General features: G+C 42.1%; 1 protein-coding gene across 2 annotated transcripts in view; it reads right to left on the bottom strand.

The window, feature by feature from the left end:
- The window catches only part of LOC124794782 (M-phase inducer phosphatase-like), a 355,296-nt gene that overhangs the window by 211,562 nt on the left and 121,705 nt on the right, over positions 1-22,029 (bottom strand). Inside the window, exon 3 of one of the 2 annotated variants that reach the window (XM_047258418.1) lies at positions 11,009-11,051. The exons of the other annotated variant lie outside the window; for it this stretch is intronic. Coding sequence (XP_047114374.1) covers positions 11,009-11,051 — 43 coding nt within the window. The remainder of the gene's footprint in view (positions 1-11,008; positions 11,052-22,029) is intronic. 2 annotated transcript variants of the gene reach the window in all.

Here is a 22,029-nt window from a genome sequence, read left to right as displayed (position 1 = left end):
ATGCTCAATGGGGGACAGATCCGGAGATCTTGCTGGCCAGGGTAGTTGACTTACACCTTCTAGAGCACGTTGGGTGGCACGGGATACATGCGGACGTGCATTGTCCTGTTGGAACAGCAAGTTCCCTTGCCAGTCTAGGAATGGTAGAACGATGGGTTCGATGACGGTTTGGATGTACCGTGCACTATTCAGTGTCCCCTCGACGATCACCAGTGGTGTACGGCCAGTGTAGGAGATCGCTCCCCACACCATGATGCCGGGTGTTGGCCCTGTGTGCCTCGGTCGTATGCAGTCCTGATTGTGGCGCTCACCTGCACGGCGCCAAACACGCATACGACCATCATTGGCACCAAGGCAGAAGCGACTCTCATCGCTGAAGACGACACGTCTCCATTCGTCCCTCCATTCACGCCTGTCTCGACACCACTGGAGGCGGACTGCACGATGTTGGGGCGTGAGCGGAAGACGGCCTAACGGTGTGCGGGACCGTAGCCCAGCTTCATGGAGACGGTTGCGAATGGTCCTCGCCGATACCCCAGGAGCAACAGTGTCCCTAATTTGCTGGGAAGTGGCGGTGCGGTCCCCTGCGGCACTGCGTAGGATCCTACGGTCTTGGCGTGCATCCGTGCGTCGCTGCGGTCCGGTCCCAGGTCGACGGGCACGTGCACCTTCCGCCGACCACTGGCGACAACATCAATGTACTGTGGAGACCTCACGCCCCACGTGTTGAGCAATTCGGCGGTACGTCCACCCGGCCTCCCGCATGCCCACTATATGCCCTCGCTCAAAGTCCGTCAACTGCACATACGGTTCACGTCCACGCTGTCGCGGCATGCTACCAGTGTTAAAGACTGCGACGGAGCTCCGTATGCCACGGCAAACTGGCTGACACTGACGGCGGCGGTGCACAAATGCTGCGCAGCTAGCGCCATTCGACGGCCAACACCGCGGTTCCTGGTGTGTCCGCTGTGCCGTGCGTGTGATCATTGCTTGTACAGCCCTCTCGCAGTGTCCGGAGCAAGTATGGTGGGTCTGACACACCGGTGTCAATGTGTTCTGTTTTCCATTTCCAGGAGTGTATTTCATGTTTCTTCACCAGTACAGAGATGCGAACATTTTTTGTTAGAGATAATACAACTAACAGTTCTGTACTACCTGGGACTCCAACCTCGCACATAGCGTTGTCACTGACCCCACACGAGGAGGTGTCGACTACCAGATTCGCTTTAACTAGTAGTCAGGATTGTGCCGGTCATACAGACCTGGGGGAGTTTGGCATTGTGAGGAAACAAGAAAATGATGGCACAGTATCATCTTGAAGGGTTCATATTCGGAGAAAAATCGGAATTGGAGCTCGAATCCCAGTCCAGTGCCGACATTTTCAAAATCTCGAAGTCGCTTAGAAGAAGGAATGAAGGTCCTATGAACTCACGTGATAATTGATTCGTGAACTAAAATAACATCACTTGTGTAAGGAAGCTTACAAGATAGTTTCGCAAGCAGCGACTTCCGCCAGTCCAACTCCGCTTCAGTCAATAGTGAATGGACATGCTTAATGTTGATTTGGAACCACTGCAGAATCCTGTGTTCTTTACTTGGCTTTCCTGCTGGTGAAGATGCTAAGTTTGTGACTGCTAAAAACTGGTGCCCCAGCGGTAATCGAAGCCACGCCTTGGCCACTACAGCTACTCAGTCCAAACAACCACCAATTTTCGCACCTTTTAGCGTCATAACGGGGTACGCAATACGTCGTAATGGGGTACGCACTACGTGGAACGAGAAGAGCAGACTTTCACTTGAGCAGTTGCTGTGAGTTATCAAAGTTGTGATGTCAGATCCATCCTTAATTTTGTACGCTGTATTTCGTCTGTCTGCTTACACCATGAATCTGACAGAAGTTCATAAGCAGTTTTATCTTTTTCTACCCAGCAGTATCAGAAAAATCTTGAAGAAAGGTGTTTGTGAAAGGGGTCGTGGATAACTATCATGGTAAGACCAATTTAAGCGGACCAGGAACAGCCCGAGTGATCGCGAAGCATTGAGCATAAAGCCTGTGATCTCCAGCGGACTTTCTGCGCTCTAATTAGAAAGTATAATATCATGTAGCCTTGCTATGATACAATACTATGTTTCAGCATCCTCCGTGGCGATTTTGCATGTAATTACTTGAAGCACATTTAACTATGGTCTAATTTTGTTCAAGTTCGTAGTATAGCTCGGGCCAGGACAACTTTAATATTTCTTACTTTTGACGTTATGAAGAGAGTCGTTAATGCGTTAGAAAAAGTCTAAAGTGGAGTGAAGTTTAACATATGACATTGTGTTCTGCTTGTGTTTAATGCAAGGGAGAAAGCAGTGGATGCAATTCGAGACCCCTGTGCCCTGTATGGAGTGACTGCTAGCCAGTAAGTCAAGTTTTATCATTTCCAGTGCGATTGTTAGGCGCTAAATTGATCACCACATGAAAGAAGACAAACAGGCATTGAAAAATGACTTTGCTGCGATTTACTACTACGGTCAGCGACAGTGTATCCGATAATTGGCAGGAGTGAAGACCAATTAACCTTCATGCAACACTTTCCTTCAGCAGTTGTATTGAGGTTAAGGAAAGAAAGGAGGGAGGATTACGGTACTCCAAGATCCCACCCTCCTTCCTGCTATCCCCCCCTTGACATCTGCATCCACATCTACATGAATACTGTGTATTCACATGAATACTATCTTCCTTAATGTGGTGATTAATATAGCTCATAACGATCGTACATGAAATGATACAACTTGACTTTCTAGACACCATTCACTTCATACAGGGCACAGGGGTTTCTAATTGCATCCACTGCTTTCTCCCTTGTATTAAACAGCAACAGAACACAATGCCACAAATGTTAAACTTCACTCCATTTTCGACTCCATTTTCTAACGCGTAAACGACGCTCCTCATAAGGTCAAAAATGAGAAATATTTAAGATGTCATGTCACGAGCCGTACCACAAACTCGACAAAATAAGACCACACTTAAATATGCTTATAGCAACATGTCATACTAAATCGCCACGGAGGATGCTGAAACATAGTATTGTATCATACGCTATACTTGCTAATTCGAGCACAGGAATGTCCGCTGGAGATCATAGGGTCTACTCCCAATGCTTTGCGATTACACGGGCGGAGGCTGGTCTGTATTAAGCCGTCGCTGGTTGATGGCGCTGAAATTGGTCTTAACATGACAGACACCCCGCTCACAAACAACTTTCTGCAAGATTTTTGTAAAATGGCTGGTTAGACAATGACAGAACTGTCTCCGAGCTGTCAGACTGACGCTCTTAGCAGACAGATGGAATACGAGAAGGAAAATGATGGGTTTAATATCACGGCTTTATGTTCACACTGCATAATGTTTCTACTGGACCACGAATAGGTTATTCACAACCGCTACACTTCCCGTACCATTTACTGCGTACTCCATTATGACAAAAAACATGATGCTAACACGTCAAGTTCGGAGGTTGGTTGATATGAGGCTAGCTCGTGATGGCTAAAGTGTGGGTTTGTTTCGCACTGTAGGTACCAACTTTTAATAGCCACAAACACACCCTCTTCGCCTCCAGTAATGCCAAATAAAGAACGTAGGACTGTGCCGTGGTTCCACATCAACGTTACACATATCGATTCACTGACTGTAACAGAGTTGGATTAGTTTTGGTAGTCAGAGGCGGAAGTAGCCAGTTGCAGAAACTCAGTCTAGTAAGCTTTCTTACACAAGTGATGTTATTTTAGTTCACAAATCAATAGTCACGTAAGGTCATAGGACCTTCACTTCTTATTTTAAGTGAACCTGGGATTTTGAAAATATTGGCACTGGACTGGAATTCGAGTCCCAATTTTTCTCTGGATTTGAACCTTTCGAGATGATACTGTCCTATCATTTTGTTTCCTCACATTGACAAACTCCTCCAGGTATGTACTGCCGGCGAAATCCTAACTACTGGTTGGAGAGAATTTGATAGTTGGTACTACTTCTTGTGGGGGGGTCAACATTGACGGTATGAACGAGGTTGGTGTCCCAGGAAGCACAGAACTATTCCTTGTGTTACCTCTAACCAAACATGTGCACATCTGGTTACTGGTGAAGAAACTTTAACATAACAGAAAAATGTGCCGGGTTCCAATCCCTACTAGGCAAAAATTGTTTCTATCATCGTTTCAGGTTCGAATATCACGTTATTGGAGAACATATTTAATATCTGACTTCAGACTGCGCGTAGTTAACAATTCATATGGGTATAGGGTTGTTCTCCCCCATCGCCACAACTCAAGTTCCGCACTTGATCGTTGCAGATTACACACACCTTTCTTGGTTACTTCTCGCGGGCAATATTAAGCTTCATACTGTTCCCAGTGCTAAACGTATCGTAACTGATTTCCATGTTCGGACATTCGGCCGAGTAAACTGGTACTGGTGGTCAACACTGATATTTTACATCCCTTGATGTCTAGCAGTCTCTTGGTTAGACACACAAACTTACTTTGGTTAATATTGGATTCAAATTCAGATCACGATCAACTCATGTCATTTTACATCTGTAAGATTTCTGCAGTGTCACGTATTGTACGGGAGTTAAATTTACAAGTGACAGGGAATGTCTCGTCTCTAATATGTTTTCTAACACCTGATGTATGATGGTACTGTTTACATCCGGGCTGACTGTCATAAGGAGCAGTGTTCTCTAGTATTCTCGTGTCGTACCCATTGCGTATCGTCAAATGACTGTCCTCATAGGGTGTAGAGGACCTGAGACAGATAAGCGAAGTTGGTTACATACAGTCAGGTGCAGCCTACACGTTTGAATTCAGGGATGGCTCGTATTTTATGCTGTGAATGTACGTATTTGACATGAGTGTATACATCGACAAGGAAAAAAAATCACTGATTTGCAGGTCAAAAATACATTGTTCCTGAGTGAAAATTTACTTTTTCCCAGGTGAAAATACATATTTTCCCAGGTGAATATACACTTTCTGCGTTTTAAGTTACAGTACACTTTCCCTCGGAACTGTAATACTTATGAAACGTTTGGATTCGCCAGCTTAAAAACTCCAAAAACTTTAGGAAATGAAACGCAGAGAAAAAAATAACGCCTTTCGGGAAGATCTTTGACGTGCACCAACATGTACACTGCATATTTTCGTATTAAGGAAGTATAAATACGAATTCCATGAGACACAGCACGTTTAGTTACCGAAGCACTGAAATCAAGATTGCTATTTGCTTTTCTCATCCTATCATAGCTCATGTCACATTATCACGCCAACAAATGACAGTAGATATTCAGAGCATAGGACACCTGATGTAGTCAGCCAATAGCAACATCACTTAAGTGGGCCGAACACAAATACGAAAATTTCATGGTTTAAATTACGTATGATAGAGCTACAAGAAAAGCTAAGCTTTCATATACAGCATTGCTCTTTTGCCTGTGTTGCCCTTTCAGATATAAGAAACACAAATGTGCCAGTAAAATTTTGAATGACTAATTTCTGACGGCTGGGCTCGAAATTTTTCTAATGGCTGTGGTGTTAAGTTTTGAATAAGAGTCACACGCTATGTGATTTACAAAAATTCATCGCACCTTCTCACACGTAATGTAGTTCAATTGTCTAAAAGGAAATTTACTTTGAACGTAACGCTTCCCAAACCGCCATTCGTAATATTTTCCCGTGACCTGTTACAATACTTTCGTCTGACAATGAGCCGTCTCCACAGCGCGCCAGGAAAGTTAGTGCACATGCGCGACTACGATTACGTAGAAAGCCTATGCGGGCTGTTTGCTCTGCTTATGCACCTTTCGTCGCATTTCGTGTGCAGTCGGGCATCACGTGTATATGTGCAGCCGTTCGGCATGTTGTTCGGAGGAGACGTACAGAGTTAGTGTACTTAGGACAATTGTTTATATCATACCATATCCACGTAAGGATACAATTTGTTTCGAAACTAGACTCTGTAACTCAAAGTACCCTGATATTTTGCAATGTGGTGACTTCAACTTTTCTTTTTTCCTTAGTCGTCCTCTGCAATACTATTATGTAACATTTTCAGACAAGTTTACATCTACTTAAAAACTAAAAAGCTACTAAGAGGGAATGCAAATTTCTCGCAAAAATAAAAACAGTTGTTGCATACGCCATAATTAAGAACAGTAAGCTTTTCATGACGTTTCCAAATTATATAAAAATTAACAAGATTACTTGTGAAGCCAAAAACCTGTTTAACTGCCAGTTTATATTCTTCTCCAGGAGGAAATATAAAGCCTTGTGGGGAGTTACACTGATAAAACACACTGTTCTGCCAATCTAAACTTTACTGAAGAATGGCTTCCTGTAAGTTTAAGACGTGAACAACACAAATTAAGAAATGTCAAGCCTACAGGAAGTACAAAACAAGTGTTGAAACACGTCTTGTGATCTATAAACGTTGTTTCACTGAAGGCAGATATGTAAAAAGCTGTTAAAGCTTTTCAGAGTGGTTTTCGGGAAGCCCATTTTCTTGGACTAACATCATTGTACTATCTCCTGTTTTGTTCTTTATTATGCCATAATGCCACACGTGAGAGAATATAAAAACGTGTACTTTAAACTCGGTGAACAGTTGAAACTAACTAATAGTGTGGAATGGAGCTATTTCAAATAAACTGACTGCCTCTGGGGGAAAGATTAATAAAGGCCAAATTTCTTTAGAAAACCGACAAAAATAACGTCACTTTTGTGCAAAGCGATTAATGTTTGATTGCCACAAAGCGTGGAAAAAAATCAGAAAACTAATAACATATTTTAGTCTTCCGTAATTAGGTCACTGTATTTTAATTCATTTGGTAGCTCCCAGCCACAGAAGTCAGTCATGTTTTCATCTACCGCGAAAGCTGTAAATGGAGAGAGAACAGCAAAAATCACGAAACGTTAACACGGGTCACGTGGAGACTACTCCCCACTACAACTCAGATTGCTCTGCGCATGCGCGAATCTTTCAACTTAGGAGTACCGGAAAAATTTTTCCGGGTAGCATCTGGCTGCTTGCAGCTACTGTAAATTGCGCAGCTTCTTTGCAACTTAAAGTTTTATATTGGTGTTTGCTCTCGTTTATGTTTTATTTGCAATATTATTCTGCAGTAGCAAGCTAAAGTAAAGTTCTTTGTTAGCGTATCAGTTCTTACCACCAAGAATTAAAAAATTTAACCCAAAACTAAAAGAATGAAAAATTCCCGGGTAATCCCCGGATTCGGCGGTTGCCCCGGAGTGTATACACCCTGCTGACACTATTTTGTTCTATATTGTTCATAAATATGTTTGCTATAGTTCCATACTCCGGCAATCCCATTGGTAATACTTCACTTTGTAAATGGAAATAGTTACATTCTGTTATTGACTCTTGCAGCTTAATTGTTTCTTTGATGTGTTTATGTGGGAGCGTATTGTGTGTCTTAAGATTTCTTATATGGTGTTTACTGTTTCTGTAATTGGTATGGGTATAAGAATATTAAAATACATGATTATCTACATAAAATGAGAGGACGGTGGCTGTGTCCGGAACCTGCATGTCTTGTGTATTGCAGCAATTATGTAATGTTCCTTATAGTTCGATCTTCTTGTAACTTTTAGTTTTGTTGTAACATTTTCAACACGTGTTTTGCAAGTGAGTATATGGGAGCATTTCTACAGTTCCACAGTAGGCCTTACTGGGAACTGTTTCTTGCTTAACTTTGGCTGGCTTCGAAGGGAAGGTGCAATAGGAATTACTTGCAACAATTTTCTTTTTTCGTTGTCTGTGACTGTCATTCAGAATGTTTCTCACCTTCGTCTGGAAGCTATTGGTTGTATCTGATTTTAGTTTTGTAATTTTATTTTTTGTGATGCACTTTCGTGTCTCATTAATGTAGTGCTATTTATCCGCGCGTACCACTGTGTTTCCTTTACCTGATTTTGTAAAAGTGTTATGTTGTCAATGTTAGTAAGTCTGTAGTGTTTTGGTTTCCATCTCTGGGATGGATAATTTTGACAGATTAAAAACTTTCTTCTGCCGAATTTCTAACAGCCAGCAAGCCTTTTTGGCAATCCTGTTTGTTCAACTACGTGAAAATACATGACGGATTGACGCAAGGCCTCGTTACACCAGTGTTCATCTTACTTCGTCCGTTTCTCTTTTGCTGTATGAGAATGCTTTCTGACTCAACTATGAGGTTTGCTCTGTGTTTTCCCGTGTATCTGTGTACTGGCATTGTTCTTCAGACCTTTTTGAGCAATTTTATTCCTTTTCATGTAACACACTATCGGTGAGGTTATCAGTGTGTGTGAGAACTAATGTGTATCGTTAGACAATATGTGGTTTGTGTTAGGTGTTCGTTTAGTTTTTAAGATGTTATCTTCCTTCTGTGCTTTTTTAATTTTTTCTATTACTATGTGTGTGCTTTCAACCTCGCTAACAAGATGGGAGAAAATACCAGTATTTTTCAGAGTTTGTGTAAGACTAAGACGTGCTATATATACTTCCTAATAAAGGGTTTTCTTTTTGGCATAACGAGACTACACTTCGTTGCTTCGCCAAAGTTTTTGCGCTACTTGTGTCGTTTTTTGTGCAATGGAGAAACATTATTAGATCTGCAAATGATGTTAAACATTGAATAAAATGTTCTTTGGTTTCCAACCGCGTCAATTGGTTAAAACTACACGAGCTTTCGGCCAAGCACTCCTTGGCCATTGTCAAGTGTTATGACTGCCAGTGGGCTGTTGGTGCGCCCTTATATACGCTAGCTGCCGGCTGTGACGTCACTGGTGCCCGTGACATTGCCATATATGGGCATGTTTTGAGTCGGCGTTCGATGTGCCCTCTTCAACCGCGCGATCGCTGGATCCCACGCAGCGCTGAGCTGTAAGCCACCGTCTCTATTCAGGGTGTTTGTGGAAATTTTTATTTTAATAGCTTCCTGTATTAAACGGTCCCAGAACCCGTTAGTGCGAGCCACGACAGAGGTATCGTCAAATTTTATGTGGTGACCGTTTTCTACTGCTTGCTCAGCTAACGCAGATTTCTCTGGATAACGTAGGCGCTAATACCTCTCATGTTCTTTCCTGCGTTGTTCCACAGTGCGCACTGTTTGTCCGATGTACTTCTGGCCACACTCACAAGGTATTTCGTAAACTCCAAGTGTTCCGAGACCTACAGCGTCTTTAACTGGTCTCAGTACTTGACGGAGTTTAGTTGGAGGCCTGAAGATCGATTTGATCTTGTGTCTTTTCAACAGACGGCTTATCTTGCCCGACGCAGAGCCACAGAATGGCAGCAAAGCAAGTTTCTTTTCCTGCTCTTCGTCGCTGGTCTTATTCTGATATTTCCCAGAAATCACTTCTTTCACTTGATGGGCGCTGTAGCCGTCATTCCTGAAAACCTTGCGTAGGTGGCTCAGTTCGTGGGGCAGGTCCCAGCACACACTTGAATGCAAAAATGAGGTTTGTTCACATTGCGAAATTTTGAGTACACCTTACAGTATACCGCTGCAATAGAACCATCTCCATATACAGTGCGTGAAAAAAAGTGAAGCACCCCGAAAACATGGTCGGATGTCACTCTGTACATGTACACACATTCTGCTGGTATGTAAATGAGGAGTTACAGTTCTGTGTTACAGGTATAACGGTCACCGGGGGCATTAGTATTTTTCGTGTGTAGTGTTGTTATCCGGACTGGTAAAGTGTGTAAGAGGCGTGAACACGTCAGATGTTGACTGATGACTGTTTCGAACACGGAAATGCCACATAGGCAGTCTTATTAGAACTTGAGAGAGTTTAAAAGGGGGCTCGTTTAGGGTCTCCATTTGGCCGCCTGGTCGAATCGTGCAATATCCAGATTTGTGGGGCGTTCACGTGGGAAAGTTGCACTTTGACTGCATGGGAACATGAGGGTAGTCATTCACAGTCAAGTTTCCGGTCGACCACGTCTGAATACGAAGGAGCATCGCCGTATTGTGCACCAGGCACGTAATATCTTCAAATGTGCATCTGCCATCCGAAAAAAGTAATGGACTTCTTGCAACATTCTGTGGCGCTCTGTGCCATTGGCCGGAGCCTAGCAGCGCCTGGACTAGAAAATTACCGTCACATGTGTAGGCTACCATTAAAACCACAACACAGAAGACAGCATTTAGAATGATGCTGTGGTTGCCAAGTTATTAACGAATGGCGTGTCTTACAGTGTTCAATGGCGATTTGAGTTTCTGGACTACCCAGGATGATTATCTTCAGATTGTGTGACGGCTACTCTTCTAACGCTTTGGGGCACAGCAGTGTTACTCCTGACATCTTTGTGTGGGAAGCAATGGGATATGGTTTTAGGTCACGGCTGGCAGTGACTGTGCTACCACTCATATGACAGTATCGTGGCGCCATTTTTAAATAGGACAGTGCTCGTCAAAACCTGGCTCATACGTCTATGAACTGTGTGCCACGTGTTGAGGTACTCCCATGGCAAGCAAGATGCCCCTTCTTCTCCCCCCCCCCCCCCCTCATGTCTCCGATAGAACATTCGTGAGAGTAGCTCGGACGTCAACTCCATCACGCGGACAGAATCCAGGTTATCAAGGGCCAGATGGAACAGCTGAGGGCCAGCGTGCCCAACATATTAAGACACTGCTCTCAATTGGGTGAGTGCATGCATACAGATCAGAGGGAGTACAATGCCATATTTGTAAGTGGGCTCATACTGAAGTTTTTTTGTAAACTGCACATTTTGTCATCATTGTAGTAATACCATATACTCCCCTCCTCGGTGCTTCACTTCTGTTGTCAGGAAGTGTAGAGGCGATGACAAGCTCTACACGCCAATTACGTCAATAAATGTCAAAACATTATCAATGAGCTGACTCTTGATTCTAAAACCACTCATCCCTGCCTAGACAAACGATCATCACGCCGAAATAGAATAATACATAAAACGTGAGAATTTCATGGGAGAAAATCTTACCTGCGGTCTTTGGGTGGAGATATGCCTGCAGACCAACCGGGATCTGAAACCGAGAGATTTCCGTGTTTCAAAATTATCATATGCATGGATTATCTTTTCTACACTTAACATCAAAGTTCACAGTTCTCAAGTCATTCAATTAAATGCCTCAAATTCTATAGATAAACAACTACAGCGAATATTTTTAACGTACTAACATAATTATGATCATCTTGTCCTGCCTTCTCTCCTGCGAAACGTACCAAACCCAGAATGCAATTTTCACTCAGCAGCAGAGTACGCGCTGATATGAATCTTTGCCTTTCGCGGGCGAAAGTTCAGCGTTCGAGTCTTGGTCTTGCACACAGTTTAAATCTGCCAGGATATTTCATAAACATATCAAATGGGAACACTGTAGGAACTTGAACCATTAACTGCCACGATCCCCATTTGTGGACCGCATTGTTTTTGTCCCATCAGTTGGCAGTAGAGTCTCTGTTTTAATGCTGAATAGCTTAAATATTTGACAACAGTCTGACTGAAGTGCGCGACAGAGCAGAATCAAAATATTGCGTATGGTTTCTTGTGTAAAGTTGAATAAATCATAAATCGGATGGTGAGTCATGTGATACAAATATCACAGACTTTCAATTGTGTTGTTATTGCATAATTTTATCACTCCGTCAAATGAAGCGATCATATTTTAAGTTTGTAGGTTACAGTAGCTCACAAACGTTTCTCCGTTCATTTACTATTAGAAAATATTTTTTATTACATGTTTTAAAGCGATACCCATTCGTGGATCGTGGCGGATACCAAGTATTTTCATACAATCACAATCACTGTATCTTTTATTTATTTTACTTTTTTCACACATGGGAACCAGAAATTGCCTCACACTAGCCGAAGTAAAAGATATGATTAAGTGTTCCTAACTTTCTCACCGAATGTGGTGGTGATGGTGTGACAGATAGTGTAGAACTTCCCCCTGACAATGTGGATCGTGTTTCCGACGCTGAAGATTTCGATGACGACATTTTGGAACACACTTATCCTAACGATATTTCTGGTAGGCTGGAGGTTCATTGAAGTGAAATTGCAGTTGCTGATACCGATACAGAACCTCTGGCCAAAAAAGACTAGTACTTCACGGCTCAAACGGTCAAAGCAGTGTGACTTGAAAATGGTTAAAATAGTTTCCGATTGGCAAAAAGTTCAGCCTGATTACGGAAAGACATTTGGGCATAAGGACGATGTAAGCAGAGCTATGGAATAAGAAACTTCTCTCAAAGGAAAATCAGCGATCGAAATTTTCGAAATGCTATCTGACCAAGAAATAATGAATGTCACTGTCAAACAAAGTGGTAGGTATGCAGCACAGAATAACAAGCACAAATTTACATTTTCAGTAGACTGTCTTGCGAAAATTTGTAGGTTTTTTATGCCTTACATGTTTCCATTCTCTGCCTCAGGAGCAAAGTGCGAAGATGAATACTTTGGCATTAAAAGTGTCCGAAAATGTTTCTCCAGAAACAGGTATTTTGAAATAAAGAAAAAATTTGCACTTCAACGACAATTCTAAATAGACAGATAATAATTTGGCAACAGCAGATTTCAAGACACGCCCCCTCATTGACAAAAAGAACCAAAAATATACGAAGTTTGGTGTTTTTCCGAAAAATATAAGCACTGATAAGCAAATGGTCAGATATTACGGGCACCATTATTTTAAACAATTTATTCGGGGTAAACCCATACGGTTTGGATTCAAACAGTGGACAATGTGCTGTGCAAAAACAGGATATTACTTTCATACACAATTGTACTCTAGGAGAAGGACCGATGCCATTAAGGTGCAAGGTTTGGGTGCATCAGTTATAATGAGCAAAATATCTATGGTGAACAATTCCTCGAACCACATTTTCTGTTTTGATAATTTTTTCACTAGTTTTGATCAAATGAAAACCTTAACAGACCGAAATGTAGCAGCAACAGGAACAGTTCGATCAAACCGGATAAATAAATGCCCTCGTAAGTCATACAAAGAATTCAGAAAACACCCTCGTGGAGCTATGGATTACAGATTTGACGTCAAAAACAAAATATTCTGTGCTGCTTGAAAACATAATAAATGTGTATAAGTCTTGTCAAACCATCAAGGAATATATCCAGGGAAGAACTTAAGTAGATCGTCCAGATTGGAGAGAAAAAAGATACGAAAATACCCCAGCCTCTCCGTATACATCTCTATGATAAATTCATGGGTGGGGTGGACAAACTCGACTGGTATATAAATAAACATAGAATAAAAATACGTGGAAAGAAATGGTATTTTCCCATATTCACAAACGTAATTGACATTGCAGTAGTGAATGCTTACGTACTGCACTGTCATGCTAACAGCAATATACCCCTTTTAGAGTTTAGGAGGCAAAGAACTAGACGCTACCTACAAACACAGTCTATTTCTAATCCTAAAAGTCTTGGTAGACCATCACTGCAGAAAAAGACCTAGAAATGTGTATCAGACAGTGAGAAAAAATCCATTGGGACATTATCTAGAAAGAACCTGAGAAGAGAAACAAAGAAAACGTGTGATATGAAAGAGGAACGTAAGAAAACAACGTAGAAAATGTAATGTAGGCTTACATATGGAATGTATTGAACAGTGGCATCAATTGATTTGCAAAACAAGTACATATAAATGTTTTTTACTTACAGAAATGTAAAACACGAGTTCATATGAAATGTAATTTATGTCCAAATAATTAAAAATAACAGAACTGTAAAATATTATCGCAAATAAAATGTTTCCAATTATCCCTTTTTTCCATGTCATCTGCCACGATCCCCATTTGGGGCTTTCTGAAAAAAAAACACTGCTATACTTTTGAAAAACGTATTCTGTAGATTACACAAATATACAGAATTTCTCAGGAAATTTTAACAAAATTGGCAGTTAAGAAGTTTCACAGACTAATATTACATCGCTATTCCTATAATGTTTTCCATCATAACTTTCGTATTAATTTATCCAGTACTTTATTTCCTGTTCCCTCCCAGAAATAATTTACCCTATCTGATTGTTCCAGTATTTGTTTTTCTAATTTCACTGTTGCAAACGTTTCCCTACTGTTTGTAACCATGAAGGAGACATGATAGGAGATATGGAATGTCGCTTGCTGTTCTCCAACATCAAGGGAGCGAGAAACAGAAATCAGAGCCATTTACATACGCAGGAGCTCAAACTGTATGAAAGCTCTCGAACGACGCGGTGACCCGCGCCTCTAACTCCGTGCAAGCATCTTGCCATTAGTGAGAAGTATACAGGCACACTTTAGAGTGAAACGAGAATAATCATACGGAAGTTTAAGCCGATTATTTCATTTACTTGCAGGTTTTTTGTAGGTTATAGCCTGATGATACCGTTACAGCAATGTGGAACTCTTCGGAGCTATTACACTGGCTAAGTTGATAGGTTGTAATTCTATGAAATACAGAAGGGACCCATAACAAGATACTATTAAGATCTGAGGAGTAAAACTCCCCAACTAATGCAAGAAATTCGGACATCTCTCTCTCTCTCTCTCTCTCTCTCTCTCTCTCTCACACTCACACACACACACACACACACGAAACTGCCACATGTGATGGCTGTCTGACCAAAATGGGAAACCAGGTGCTGCTAAAACACACTGAAAATTACCTCCTCATTTACAAATGGCCCCTCATTTCCAGATCCGAACTGTTAAAACTTCATGTAATATAGTGTATACCGTTTTCTGCCCATTCTTCCACCCTTGTGCTGCTTAGCAAATGGCGTGATGAGATTCCAAGATTACACTTGAAATTATGCCTTGGGGAAACCAGTCTTCTGGACTGAAGTGGCTGTCATGCAGTTGCCGGCAAACGAGGTGGTGTGAAAAATTTAATCATATCGAAAATATTAATTTCTGTAATCATTGCTTGGTTTGTAAGCACGTATCTGCAGTTCTTGCACACTTTGAACTGTTATAATCTTCTGTCTATGAAGCCAGAATATTTGGGGGACGCTGTAGTAACTGTTTTAGTGTTGGTTTTTCGATCTAGTGGTGGGAATTTTGAGTCTTTTGGAAGACGATTGACCATTATTTTCGTACGTCGCGTGAGGCTGGCAAATAAGACTTTTCGTGTAAATGCGCCGCACATCGTTACTATACTGCTTGGATTCTGACTGCGGTCGCGAATTGGACATTGCGAGATGCAACAGAAGCTCCATAGACGAGACGAAAGATTCCACCAAGAGCTATGAAACGGAACGATAATCCAAAAAGCGCAATGCATGCCTGAACAAGAACAAAAAATATGAGCAGAGCAGTAAACCTAAAATTGCCACTGTCGCGTGTTTCGCCTTAACAGGAAACCAAACCAGCTAAACATAATACACCCTGACGCGGTAGGTTATGCTTTTTCCGACGTTTTTATTATATTTGAGATTAAAGCAGTTAAGGCAAGGATGTGGGAGGGGAGAGGAGTGGTAGCCAAGTGATATCGGACTGAGTGAGGGTAGGATGATCGCGACAGTGAAGCGAAGAAGGGAGAGTGTATCCGCGACCGTAAAACGAAGAAGGGGGAGGAACGAGGGCGTTCGCGACTGTGAAAAGAAGAAGGGGGGAGGGGCAGGAGTGTACGCAACTGAGAAAGGATGAGGCGATGTTAGACACTGCGAAAGACTGGGGGAGTGGGAGATGCCGCTTGACGACACATGCCTTGTGTTACGAGGATCTTGGCTCCGTGTGGTGGCGCCACATTTAAGAAGCTGGTGTGAAGAATGTCAGAGCGGCCGGGCCGGACAGTCTGTAGGGAGCCTACGACACGGAAGAAATCGCCATACTTGTAAACTGCCGCGGCGGTTAGCTGGCGGAGCTACAGGAAGTGTGCCGTGTGGAGGTCTGACTCTTTGCCATATTATGTGTAACACATTGTCGAGCTGAATTTGCACCAAAATCCGAATTATCTACCATGCCATTGATACGATTACAAGAAGGAATATGAAATGAAAGTGGAATGTTTCTTCCGTTACTTAAGGTGGCTTATTGAAGTTCGGCTGTATTCGAGAGCACGCAATCTCTGGCGTTGTGGATCTCAAACTGGCTATGTTGAGGTACCGTTCCCGAATTGGTGTGGTTCGGCTTAAATAAGGATGTTCAAAGCTCGCAGGCGGCGCGTCTGGCTCGGTAGCAGCTATTAATAACGTAACTAGCTAGGAACTAGAGCTTGTATTTATGACCTTGTTACCAATGTTTGTGTTGGGCGTTATTGTACGGCTCAATTGTACGACGTGATATCTTTACGCAAGTTTTACCATAGTGCTTGGCTATATTGAACTCGTTCAATATTCTGAACCACAGTGGTGGCCACGGACTGAGATGTAATATTTTTATGTATTGTATTTTAAGATGTATCGTGTGATTAGTTGTTTAATCTTTTGTGTGTTTTTAAATCTTCCTGGTCGTCTTTTGGGTTCTAAAATTTAAGTGGAGTTCTTTATGACAGTACGCTACTGAGGAGTAATTTTAAATTATTTTATTGATATGCTGTTAAAGGTTGGGCCTTGACCTGAGTGGTATCTGTTTAAAGATATTCACTCGTATGTGATTATTTTAAGCAGTATATTTTGTCGATCAATTAATGTATTCTGGTGACTTACAGCTGGGACAAGGTTATAATAAAAATATCGCGGGCGGAGCTGGAAGGAACTTAATAGCTGCAACTGCAAGTAAGTTCGATAGGAATTACAACCTACTGTCTCGACCAATGTTAATATAGTTTGTCCTTCAGATTACCAGAGGAATTTTCTTATGCGAACTAACTGAGTGGCAACTTTGGAACTTAGGTTTTAACATCTAGCGTCCTGTGGATGCATCCTCTGTGGAAGTAACTACCAGTGCTACTGACAGTATTATTGTTTTTATACATTTTCTCTCCATTCCACGATACACAAGCGTTTTTTCCTTAAGAAAAGTTACTAACTGTATGTGTTTAACTAACAAATGTTTTGAATTCTCATTCATTACTTTCATACCCCAGACATCGCATCAGTTCACCCTGTGGAACAACCGGATCGGCAGGAGTATTGGGGGGGGGGGGGGGGGGGCTGGCGGGTTGGGGGAAAAGGGGGAGGGACCTAGCTTTTCAGTTTGTCTTATATTAGCAATGAAAGGACTGCCCAGGAAGTCCATCTGACAGATCATCCATCCGGTACATGCTATCATGAAACTCCACAAGCATTTCCAACTTTGCCCAGTGGATTGGTGAATTTTATGCTGTTCAAATACTTGAAGTTATCATCTAGTCTCCTCTTGCTGGCTTTATTACACTGATTCTACCAAAATTTGTAAACTTATCTCCGGGTGGTTTGTTACCATGGAGGCACGTATGACTACCTCAGTCCCTCGAATGGTGAAATGCTGTGCTGTACGTTTCTTTCAGATTTTTATATTTTTAACTGTCCATGGTGTAAACGGGGTGTGAATCCTCACAATATTCTTTTCCTGCATCATACAGTACTACCTGAACTGTATCGATGTGTGCTGGTGCACACTTCGTTCTTCAAATACCTAACATCGTAATACTGGTGTCTGCAAGCATTTCCAGTGTCTCCAGTTCCTACTCTTCTGGTTCTGCCACAGACAACGTTTCAGAAATTTCTTACTTAGAAGAGATTTATTTTAGATTGTTGTTTACCAAGCAAAATTTATAATTTCTGGAAAACTTAATTAACCCTTGCTGCACCCTTTAGTTCAGGAAATCCGTGCCCAAGCGATTGGAGACGACGCATGCGAAACGTATCAGCGTGATGCACGATACAAGCGCAATACAAGCCGACATGCGGATACCTGTTTATACTGAGGTAATAAAAATCATGGGATAGCGGTATGCACGTGTACAAATGGCGGTAGTATCGCGTACACAAGGTACGAAAGGGCACTGAATTGGCGGAGTTGTCATTTGTACTCCGTCATTCATGTGAAACTGTTTCAGACGTGTTTACGACCGTACGACGCAAATTAACAGACTTTGAACACTGAAAGGTTCTAGACACATGTGGCTTTTCATTTCGGAAATCGTTAGGGAATTCAATATTCCGAGATCCACAGTGTCAAAAGTGCCGAGAGTACCAAATTTCGGGCATTATCTCTCACCACAGGCAACGCAGTGGTCGATAGGCTTCACATAACGACCGAGAGCAACAGCGTTTGCGTAGTGTTGTCGGTGCTAGCAGACAAGTAACACTACGTGAAATAAACGCAGAAATCAATGTGAGACGCACGACGAACGTATCAATGAGGACAGTGCGACGAAATATGGCGTTAATGGGTTATGACAGCAGACGACCGACCCGATTCCCTTTGTCCACATATTGACACGGCACGCTGGTGGCGGCGCCATATTGGTGTAGGTTCTGTCCAACTGAACCGATCACTGACTGGATATGGTTATGTGGATACTTAGTGGCCATTTGCATCCATTCATGGGCTTCATGTTCCCGAACAATGATGTGAGTTTTATGGATGACAACACGCCATGTCACTGAATCACAATTACTCGTGACTCGTCTGAAGAACATTCTGGACAATTCGAGCGAATGATTTGGCTACCCAGATCGACGGCATGAATCCCATCGAACACTTATGGGACGTAATCGAGAGGTCAGTTCGTGCACAAAATGCTTCACCAGAAACACTTTCGCAATTATGGACGGCTTTAGAGAGAGCGTGGATCAGTATTTCTGCGGGGACTTCCAAAGACTTGTTGAGTCCATGTCACGTCGAGGTACTGCACTACGCCGGGCAAAAGGTGATACTAGCAGGTATCCCATGGCTTGTCACCTTAATGCACAGCTACGCGTGAATCTGCTCTTGTAGACCCTAATACCTATTTAATTCTTGTTCCTTAATTTTTCCATCAATACTTCAAAATATATACAAAAAAATTACACCAACATTTCTTTAACAGAAATTATGATCTTATTGAGCGTTTTCGGAAGTGACTGCTTCGGAAGGAATGTAGTAACACGAAGCCTAAAAGTCATAAAAATTAATTTTCCTGCATGGCATGGCAGTTCCTAAAGCATTGTGGTAGATGTAACGCCACTGTGTCACACGGTGCATCCCCAGGTAGTTTCGATTCTTACTTTGTGTTTCATGGTTACATTGCACATCCCTGATTCTTTTAAGCATCGGATCGATATGTTTTGGAAAATGGGGCCTAATATTGCGTTCAGAATCGAAACGGTGTTTCATCTAGTGATAACTGTCTAAGCTTTTCGTAGTCCGGCAATATAACGTTTTTTAACACTACCTTTGCTTTGTTTATTCGGTGATCAATATTTCTCCGACCACGAATAGAATTTTTGGTATCGTATATTAAGTAGGGCCACATCCGACACAAAAAAAGTTTGGCCCGACTTTTGTTCCCAGGAGTGTGTCTCGTGATGTTTACGCGCAATTGTTTCCACGAGACGGACTCGTCGAAATACCGGAAGGGGTTAAAATAGAAGAGTGATACAGAATTGTTTGAACTTTATTTTTACTTGTTTTCTTTGGTGTGCAATGAATTACAGAATGCCGTTCTATTCTTTGAGTTACTGCTTTCCACTGACTAACACAATTGTGAAACTAAACAGTATGTCTTTTATTTTTAATAATCAGTACCTTTTTTGTTCGGCAATGCGGTTAGCTCGTGGTAATAGTGTTGAGTGCCTTCAACTTTACTCAATAGCAAGGCACTCTGAATCGCACAAGTTTTGGACGTGGACTTGAATAGAGGTACTGGATCACAAAGTCCAGTCCAAGAATGAAAAACCTCTTACTCAAAATTCGAACATTTTGGAAATAGGTTATTTAAATTCTCCATTAAATTACATTACTAGAACCACCGCAGGGAAACAACATTCGGAAAGCGTAGTATTTGACCTATGAGTACGTAACGTGCGAAGCGATGGCTGCTTACGGGCACGAGGAACAATGTTGCTGAAAAAATAATGCTCGTTAACTGTTTAAGTGTTCTGTGCATCGTTAAGAGTAGTAGTATCTTCGTAATGAGCATTCGTCTACAATCACATGAGCTCCTAAGCCCAGTATGTATGACGCAGCTGATCACCATCTCAGTAAACCAGACATCAACTGGACTTCCAACCATTGCTCAAAAAACGTTTTATAGGAGTTTCTTAGTACAGTACATAAATGGTGTCGTTACCAACGATACCAACAGAAAACGATAATTTAACTATGTTTGACTTTTACGTTGCTGCTTAGCAGAACCAATTCATATCTGCAAACGAAAAGCATAAAAACGAAGATGTTCTACATTATCGGGGCTAAACATTAATCCTTCCGTGCTTTTCATTTAATCGAAGACATCCAAAACTGATCTCTTCACTACCAACACGCGCCCGACTGCAGTTAGTCACGTTTTGTATTTGATACGAAGGCTCGACGTACGTGAGTATGTTGAGGACGTCTGAGGGCCAATACTCTGCAACCGTTGCTCGAAGAACACAGGGACAAAGCTGTGGTTTGATGACCATGTTCGTGGCATTGGCTACACGTATTCATCCGCAAGTACTTTCATGACACGTCGGTTGCAAATACATTCGGTTGTATCATATTCCCCTGAAATCAGTGATTTTCCTGCCACACAAATGAGTAATGAGCAACACGATTCCCTCACTGACCCAAATATACCTCAGATCTTAACCAGCGGAACACTTTTGGGACCATTTCGATCGCCATGTTACCTGTGTGAATATTTTATCGTGGACCCTCCAATGCTTGTGAGGCAGTGTCGTCAGAATGGCTCTTGGCAGCTGCAGAGACCTGTCGCACTTTATTATCCTTCCAGTTGGTCTGAATCGTGAACCCCAAACGCTGGTACCTCTCGGTACTATTAGGCACTCACAATAATGTGAATCAACAATGTATATGCGAAATGCATTTATCTGATAAAAAGAGGGGTAATTATGTCCAGTCACCTGTAGTGCAACACACAGATGATGCAGGCTGTATGTCTAAATGTGAGGGACCTCTGACCATGAATGTATGCCTCCATTGTGCTCTTCCCATTACTGGCTGGCACTGCTTGTAGCGTGACACGCAGTTGTGTCCTACTGAAAATTACTTCCGTCTCAATGAAGTCAGTTTAAGCATACAATATGCGCAAGGAGAAATACGCATTCAAATCAGTGAAGGATCTCTCTTACTGCTGCTGCTGATGTTCTTGTCCTATATTCGAGATGTTCTCTTCTCCCCCCACCCCACCCCTCCTTCTCAACACAAGACTTTCCTTTATTACTACGTCTTGATGCCCCAGAATAAGTACAATCAACTTACCCTTTTTAAGTCAAATTGTGGACTAAGTTCTTTTCTTGCAGATTCGGTTCAGTGTCTCTATCAGTTATCCAATCAATCCATGAACTAGAAAATATTTATGCGACCATAAATCCGCTCACACCAGTTCGGCGAAAAGAAAAAAAAGCAAAGGAAGATTATCCTCTATTTCAATTTATCAACAACTGTCGTTCAGACTAATGTCTTTCTTGCCGGTAGGTCTCTCCTGTCACAGGCGCGTCTTTGGGATTGCAGGAGCAATAGCTTTTGATTTTTAATCCAAGTACCACTCTCGTCTATTTTGAAATTACAATGGCTGCAATACAGCTTGTAGTCGACCCTCGTGTGCGGTACGTGATATTTTATAGTTTCAGAGTTCGTAATGACCGATGGCGTCGTCTATCACAGGTATCTTACATTTTCGTCACTTCAATAAGCCGGCCGCGGTGGTCTCGCGGTTCTAGGCGCGCAGTCCGGAACCGTGCGACTGCTACGGTCGCAGGTTCAAATCCTGCCTCGGGCATGGATGTTTGTGATGTCCTTAGGTTAGTTAGGTTTAAGTAGTTCTAAGTTCTAGGGGACTAATGACCACAGCAGTTGAGTCCCATAGTGCTCAGAGCCATTTGAACTATTTTTGAACTTCAATAAGTGAATAGCTCACAAAATCACTGA

Source organism: Schistocerca piceifrons, chromosome 4, assembly GCF_021461385.2.
Source record: "Schistocerca piceifrons isolate TAMUIC-IGC-003096 chromosome 4, iqSchPice1.1, whole genome shotgun sequence".
Classification (NCBI taxonomy): domain Eukaryota; kingdom Metazoa; phylum Arthropoda; class Insecta; order Orthoptera; family Acrididae; genus Schistocerca; species Schistocerca piceifrons.
Note: the sequence above shows the minus strand (reverse complement) of the source record. Positions and strands in the feature narration are given on the sequence as shown.